The sequence below is a fragment of the Entelurus aequoreus genome, linkage group LG18 (genome assembly GCF_033978785.1).
Source record: "Entelurus aequoreus isolate RoL-2023_Sb linkage group LG18, RoL_Eaeq_v1.1, whole genome shotgun sequence".
Lineage (NCBI taxonomy): Eukaryota > Metazoa > Chordata > Actinopteri > Syngnathiformes > Syngnathidae > Entelurus > Entelurus aequoreus.
Window position 1 is genome coordinate 33,466,891 of NC_084748.1, and position 8,886 is coordinate 33,475,776.

General features: G+C 38.0%; 1 protein-coding gene across 1 annotated transcript in view; it reads right to left on the reverse strand.

Moving 5' to 3' along the window:
• Positions 1 to 8,620, reverse strand: part of LOC133633425 (netrin-1-like) — a 100,103-nt gene extending 91,483 nt beyond the window's left edge. Inside the window, exon 1 of the mRNA XM_062025949.1 lies at positions 7,546 to 8,620. Within this exon, the coding sequence (XP_061881933.1) occupies positions 7,546 to 8,584 (1,039 nt within the window). The 5' untranslated portion in view covers positions 8,585 to 8,620. The remainder of the gene's footprint in view (positions 1 to 7,545) is intronic.
• Between the last annotated feature and the right edge of the window lie 266 nt (positions 8,621 to 8,886).

The following is an 8,886-nucleotide window of genomic DNA, read 5'->3' on the forward strand; positions in this document are numbered from 1 at the left end:
GTGTTAATAGCACTCACCATACATACATTGGAAACGTTACAGTTAAAATATGCTCTGTATCGCCCAATCTCACTCAAAACCCTGATCAGAACATTCCTAAGTACAAGAGATGGACTGATACTGTTAAATCAAAATATCAAATGTTGTGATTTTATTGCAGTGTTTGGTTGATCTGAGATTCTGATTTGATGGGTCAGTACAGATCACTGTGTGGGTGCAATTTTATTTTCTTCAGCTAAACTCAGACAAAACCAAAATTATTGTCTGTGGCTCACAGAAGCAAATATAACATGTTATTAGTCACTATGAGACCCTCTCCCTGAAACCTTATAATCGGGTTGGAAATGTACGGGTAACAATTCAGATTCAGATTCAGAAGTACATTATTAATCCCAGAGGGGAAATTGAGATGTATTCAGACATGAACTTTAACAGCCACATTAGGTCAATCACATCAGCAGCTTTTTACCACCTGAAAAACATTGCCAGAATTTGAGGAATAATGTCTGAATCAGACTTAGAAAGACCAATCTGTGCCAACAGTTTAGACCACTGTGATGGCCTTCTCACTGGGATCTCTAAACTAGCTGTAAAGCAGTTGCAGTACATCCAGAATACTGCTGCTCGAGTCCTGACTAGAACCAGGTAATACAACCATATTAGTCCAGTGCTTAGGTCACTGCACTGCTCAGAGAATAGACTTTAAAACAGCTCTCCTTGTGTACAAGTCTTTTCATGGTCTTGTGCCAAAGAACCACATGAACCATCTCGGCCTCGAAAAACCTCAGGGAGCGGTCTGGTGTCTAGAGTCAGGACCAAACATGGTGAAACTGCCTTTTAGTTTTATGCTCCTAACATCTGGAATAGTCTTTCAATCAACGCTGGCAATGTTCAAATCCAGGCTGAAAACACTTTTAATTGTGCATATGACAACTGAAAGTATTTTATCTCCACTCTTTCATTTGAATTTGAATTATAATAGTTTTTATGATGATGTTTTTAGTTTATGATTTTAACTTGAATTATGATTATTCTTAAGATTATTTTAATTTTATTTTTTAAAATTTTCTATAAAGCACTTTGAATTGCCTGGTGTACGAATTGTGCTCTACAAATAAACTTGCCTTGCCTTGCCTTGCCTACGAAGGGTGGGAAAAATATCGATGCGGCAATATATCACAATACATTTGTAAGAATATAATAAAGAATATAATTTTTTTTTTTTTTTAATTCATGTTGTGGGCTAACTGTAACTCAAAGATGACTTCGACAAGAAGTAGAGGGCATTTTTATTTAAGTGTAAAGAAACGTGATCCACTTGCTGTGCAATTACAATGAATGTTAATGGACCATTTGAATTACATGATACTTTCTAACTCTGTTGTCCATTGAAATATTTCTGTCATCAACTGTACATACATTTATACAACTTGTATTTCAATCTGCAATTTAAACGTATGAGTGAACTAGAATATCGCAATAGTGTATCATATCATGATACGTATTGTATGGTGAAGCCATTGCCAAAACTAGGGCTGCAACCAACCATTATTTGAATAGTCGGCTTGTCAGCGATTAATTTTTCGATTAGTTGACTTGCCAAACGATTATTGCTTATTATCTGCTGTACACAGTTTGACGTTAAGTGCGCAATTTCATTTTTAACTCGTTTTTAAAACATATTACAGTAACTTAAATTGTACGGAAATAAACATTAATTACTGTGAAATGAAACATTGTACTTTATTACACAATCACAGTAATCTAATTTAAACACGAAATTCAGTGCAAAAAGTACTTCCACCCGGTACTTTTTGGGTTATTAAGCTGCAATTATTTACCTAAAGAAAGAAAAGTGCAAACACGAACACGACTATCAATGAAAAATTTTACTTAGCAACTCAGTCTTTGTCGATTAATTTTCATAATCGGTGTTGTCGATTATGTTGCCAATACCCAGCCCTCGTCGGTACACACAAGTGGGTCACGGTCCCAGCTCCTTGTCAGAAATTGACAAACATTTTTATTTTATTTATTTATTTATTTATTTATTTTTGTCCTTTCCAGCTACTCAGGCAAATCATATTGTTGACGTAGATGCCCGTATTAGCTGTACAAATGTATTTGTATTTGACTTTATTAAATGGATTTATATTATTATTTGGTGCAGCCGGGCCAGAGCAGGAGGGGATAGAAAGAGAAAAAAAGGAAGACAGAGTGGGAAATAGCGGGGACCAGAGGGGGATAAGACAGAGAGACAACAACAACAGCAAACACAACAATAACAAAAAGAACAACAACAACAACAGAACAGCATCAGCAAATAGTATATGTACAAATATGGTGGTAAAAGTGATAGCAAAGAAGCAGTTAGTGAAATAAATATTAATAATACAGAAATGACAATGACCATAACACTACAAATGGAGCAATACAAATACTAATAGAAATTGCACTATTGATAATGAATAATAATAATAATTACCTCTATTATCAACAATACAACTGTTTCAAATGCAACAATACTTATATGTAATGATAATAATAATATACAAAAGAGAGCAGATAAATGGAAGGGACGAAAGAGAATCCAACTATATTAACCTTGTAGATTGTTATAGTAACAATAGGTTAAGCTTTGTCAGTGTGCCGTGTGTTATCCAGTTTCCCCTAGGGCAACAACGTTAATATATGTTTGATGAAACGTGATTATATGCATGAGTGTATGTATATATATGTACTTCAATATGTACAGTACAGTATTGACAAACATTTTTAATGAATATACAGCCGATGTCTACTGTAATTTGCTAAGATATAAGTGAAATATAAACCGACAAAAATTCCACTTTCAGATTTTCCCTCTCAGGGGCATTGCCATAGCGAGTCAGTTGCATGAATACTAAGTACAGTAGAGTGTATATATACTAAGTAGATTCATAGCGGCATGAAAAATTGTAAATTTTTGTGGTTGCAACTGAATTATTTCTAACAGGAATGAAATCAACCACGAAGCTATGCTATGCACAACACCAGCCAACAATTTAGTCAAATGAGTGCTTTGTACTTTTGAGGGAGTGAGACCCTCTTTCTGAAGGAGCAAATGTTCCTCTGCAAACAATATGCAACAGGTTTACCACAAACTCAGTGACATACATTAGACGTCGCCACAACTTTGTGCAACTATTCATTTATTCTTCAAGCAGGCTACATACCAAGCAGTACACTTCCATCAGGATCGAAACAGCGCTGTGCGGGGCTCCATTAGAGCTGCTCTTGTACTGTGCAAGTTCAGTAACACAAATGGAGCAAGCGGGAGCACACAAAGGTACTTAAAATGTATTACATTAAGTCAGGGGTGTCAAACTAATTTTACATCGGGGGTCACATGGAGAAAAATCTACTCCCAAGTGGGCCAGACTGGTAAAATCACAGCAAGATAACTTAAAAATAAAAACAACTTCAGATTGTTTTCTTTGTTTAAAAATAGAACAAGCACATTCTGAAAATGTACAAATCATAATGTTGTTGGGGGTTTTTTACACTTACATGTTGCAGTTAATGGTATTATATCTTTTTTTGTCGTTATTTATACTTTCTAAATAAATTATGTGATAATGTTTATCAGTCAACTCATTGGTGTTAATTTTCAATCTATCAAGATAAATAAATAATATCAAAATCAAATTACAGGATGTTATTCATGTAGTTTTCTCATTTTCTTCGGCTGGTGTACTAACATCATGTGGTTTTGTTTTTTTTAAATAGCATAATTTTTTGTAGCACAATCTACAAAGACACAAATAATTGCTATTGCGATATCTAGTGGACACATTTAGAACAGCAGTTTCTTTCATCCCAAAATTTTGGCTAATTTTTATACTTAGCAAAACTCATCTCGTGGGCCGGATCAAACTTGTTCGCGGGCCATACGTTTGACACCCCTGCATTAAGTACTCTTTGAAGGATGCACCTTTTTTTCTTAATAACCTCTGTAATTGTGTATTTATTAATAATGACGATCCATATTCATATCCACACTATAATTATGAGTCTACATTGTTTTAAATCTACACTTCTGTGATGAATTCATTGCTAATATGGAGGGAACATGTATAATCATGTCTCAGACGCCTAAAATGACATTTTGACACAATACAGTATATGGGCCTAACATTTAAAAAGTGTGTATGTTGATTATGTTCACATGAATAGCCGTGTGCTTAAGCAATAAACTAAGAAAGCTTTTAAACAGCTGCTATGTGTCACAGTGGCTGGCATGTGCCACAACTGTCAAACAATATTATTGTTTTATTTTTTTGCAGCAGCAGAGTGCAACCTCACTATGTGGAGGAAATACAAAGTAAAAGCTCAACCTAATGTAAAACCCAATGTGCAGAGTAGCATAATGGACTAGCCTGCAGAAAACAACTAGGATCACTGCAAGTATCTAATTGATTGTTTTAAAGGAAAACATTGTAAATTTTTGTTTTGAGTTTCTTGTTTTTTTCTTTAAATCAAACAGCTACTAGCAACTGAAGGTTCAATCCAAAATGGCAAATTGTAGCAGCGAATACTATTATTGTACACCACAAAGTTTTAAACAAATAATTGACTAGTAAACTTAAAAAGATGTCCAAACTTTTTTTCCACTGAACAATCATAGGATGTCGGGGGTATTTTCATTGTCCATACAGTATATACAGAATTTTTTCTAAACAAAAAAAAGAGCCTCAATGTCAGATTTGAGTTATTAAGGTCAGCATTTAAATTTTTCGTCATTACATTATACCCATCTGCTCCTCTATTCCACTTTTCATGTTGTTTTTTTCAGCGTTAGTGTTTTTAAGAATGAGCCGTGGGCACTTAAAGAATTAGCTGCGGGCAGTAAATGGCCCCCAGGCTGCACTTTATACACCCCTGCTTTATATTCAGTATTCACTGCCGTATGGTATTTTACAATAAACCAAAATGCCTCAGTTTCACACAAGTTACAAATAGATGGATGGATGGATGGATGGATGGATAGATGGATAGATAGATGAATAGATGTTAATGCAATTAATAATTTATATTAAATATGAGCCAATGTTTTCAATGTGTTATTTAATATACTCATTACAATGAAACTTTTTAAAAACAGGTTACAGGTTAGAAAAGGTAATTCTGGTTGCATGGAGATGGCCCAAAAATGTATTAAAAAAATTGATGCTTATAAAAAATATTAATGTTATTCGGATCCAAATAAAAAAATGTTGTGCACCCCTAAGTGGCGGTTAAGGTTTTTTTTTAACATTTTAAGCTAGGCTTGTCCAAAGTGTAGGGCTTGGGACATTTTTTATTGACACAGTGCACATGGTAGAACAAAAACAAGGAGTTACGTGGGGGAAAAATGCATAATGTAGGCCGAAGACAATATAGCAATATCACGATAATCGGTTTTAATGATAACCACAATAAAATTCCAAACGATTAGTATTACCGTTTTAGATTAAAATTATCGAAAACCTGTGATCGATAACTGCACTCTGATAAACCCATGTACTACCTTGCGCCAGCTCGCTAGCCTAAATGTTAAAATGAAAACAAGAAACATTAACGTCTTTCTCCATTCTAAAAGGACATATCCCAATCTAAACTTATATAAACACATTACTGTCTGAGCAACTAAGATATTCAATTGTACAAAGTGAACCTATACAAGCAGTGTTCTCTTAAAGCAAAGTGATTGCTCTATAATAAGAGTAATACAAGATGGGGGTGTTTTTACGGTGTGTTCAAGGACTGTTGAACAGAATAGAATGCAACAACATGCTACATACAGTGCAAACCAGGATTTAAAACAATAAAAGCATAGTGTTAAAACAGATATAGTGAAGCATTAAACATGCAAAATAGTGGGTTTTCTAATAGTGTGCCTATTTATTTTAGTAAAAAAAAACTTGGTCAAAACATACTTTTTGACCACATTCACTATACCGCCTATAATAATGCTAACCATGATCATTTTGGTCACGATAACCGTGATTTCGAATTTTCAAATCGGTAAATCCCCACTACAATAATATAAAAACTCGGGCTGTCATAAATGACGTCTTTATTCATGTGATTAATCACAAAAACGACTCCGACTGGTGTGCTCAGTGGTAAATTTCACTCCAAAGTACACCCCGAGTGAACTTTAGATGAAACGGTTTGCACGTTTTTTTAGCAAATAAACATGGTGGATTCAAGTAACACACATTAAAAATGTAATTTGTGTCAAAAATATTGGGGTCTTTTTTTAAAAGTGAATTTAAATTATGCAAGCAAGTAATAACTTGTAATTAATCATGATTTAAAAAATATATTATAATCGTTTGACAGCACTAATGATATAAACACATCACTGTCTGAGCAACTAAGATATTCAATTGTACACAGTGAACCTATCCAAGCAGTGTTCTCTTAAAGCAAAGTGATTGCTCTATAATAAGAGGAATACAAGACAGAGGTGTTTTTGCGGTGTGTTCAAGGACTGTTGAACAGAATAGGACGCCACAACGCCCGCCAGAAATAATAATGAATATTAATAGATTTTATATGTTACGCACGATTCATGTAAATAAATCTTAAGATGCTACATACAGTACAAGGATTCAAAACAATAAAAGTTTAGTGCTAAAACAGATACTTTTAGTGAAACATAAAACATGCAAAATAGTGAGTATTCTAAGAGTGTGCCTATTTATTTTAGTAAAAAAAAAAAAAATATTGGTCAAAACATTTCAGTGAGTGTATACTTATTGACCACATTCACTATACCGCACCGTGATCATTTTGGTCACGATAACCGTGATTTAGAATTTTCAAATCGGTAAATCCCCACTACAATAATATAATAACTCGTGCGATTAATCACAAAAACGACTCCGACTGGTGTGCTCAGTGGTAAATTTCACTCCAAAGTACACCCTGAGTGGACTTTAGATGAAACAGTTTGCACGTTTTTAGCAAATAAACATGGTGGATTCAAGTAACACACATTAATAATTTAATATTGGGGTCTTTTTTTCAAGTGAATTTAAATTATGCAAGCAAGTAATTAATCATGATTAAAAACAGCACTAGTTACAACATAAGTGCAATTAACAGTGCAATACATTTTCATAACATGGTCACTACTGCACAGTTTCTCTTGTTTTATTCTTATTTTTAGTGTTATATTTTTATTCTTATTGTTGCTTTTTATTTGTATTCTTATTGTTATATTTTCAATTGTATTTCCATTTACGCCCCCATTATTGACTTTTTACTTTTTAAATTCGATCTCAATTCTGTACACTGCTGCTGGAATTTAAATGTTCCTGAGGGAACTCTCCTGAAGGAATCAATAAAGTACTATCTATCTATAAAAAATGAGGGGAAAACTAACCTGTTTCTTTCAAAAGTAATATTAAACGTTGCATTGAAAAATATCAAAGTTGTTGCTGGTGTATAAAAAAAAAAAAAGTTTGGACAGCCCAGATTGAGTACTTCCAGGGGGGTCCAAGCACAGGCACTCACCGACACACTCGTTGGCCTCCCGGGCAGTGGCTCTCTGCCACGGCCGGTCATAGTGGAAGGGCTTGCACCTGTCACACTCCGGCCCGGCCGTGTTGTGCTTGCACTCGCACACCAGCTCCCCGTCGCGGTCCTTGACGCAGCGCGACGCGTGTCCGTTGCACTTGCAGCGGCCGCCCACCTGCAGGTCGGACACGGCGTAAAAGTAGGAGTCCCGGGCCAGCTCCGAGTCGTCCTCGTTCTCGTCGCCGAACGTGTGCAGCCGGCCGAACGTCACCCGGATGTCGGTGGCCGTCACCCAGTCCTGCAGCACCGGGGAGTTGTCGAAGTCGTGCGCGGAGGGTCGCGCGTCCAGCGTGCTGAAGGCGATCAGGCCGCCGCTCAGCGGGAACATGTCGGTGTGCGAGTCCGTGCAGATGGCCTCCTGCTCGTTCTGCTTGGTGATGGCGGCCCGGTTGGGCTTGTTGTACATCTTCCGGCATTGGGTCGAGTAGAACTGGAACGGCACCCACGTCTTGCCGTAGTCCATGGACTTAAAGATGACCATGGATTCCGGTCTGGGCGAGCAGAACTGGAGGCTGACGTAGGTCACCTCGAACTTCTTGCCCAGGGACAGAGTCAGGGTGACGTTCTGCGGGGACTGGATAAAGTTCTCCGACCGCCAGCACGTTAGGTTGTGCGGGTTGTTGAGGTCGGTGAGGTACGCCGGAGGGTGCGACCTTTTGGGGTCGGACGCGTCGCAGGTGTGACAGTTCCGCGTCCGCTCGTCCACCTTGTCCGCCGAGCTCAGCACGCAGTAGCGGCCGGGGGTCCGCCCGCAGGTGCTGGACACCCTCACCTCCTGGCCGAAGGCCGAGTTGACGAAGTCCGGGATGCATCGGCGGGGGTGGCCGTGCTCGTCGTAGCAGGGGTCCGGGGGTGAGGTCTGGGCGGCGAAAAGAGCCACACCGCCGCCACCGCCACCGTAGCCTCCCGCCGTGCTCCGCCACGACAGCGAGGCGGCCAGCAGCACCGTGAGCGCAGCATTCAGAGCCCGGAACATGTTCGGTACGCGTCGGTCCAAAAGTGTCCGCCGTAGTGGTGCTGCTGGTGGGAGAGGATGTGAGTGTAGAGAGAGAGAGAGAGAGAGAAAGAGAGGAGGAGAGAAAGTTAGTGATGGCAATTAAGTCACATGCACACATGCGCTGATCTGTGCAGGGCCGCCCCTGGATTTATTTTGGCCCTGAGCAGCGCCCCCCGTTACAAATGTGTTCACACTTTTTTATTCATGTGAAACGATTTTTATACGGTTTTGTTTTTTTTTTAATTTTATAAAACTCGAATCTATCTACAAAAATATTACAT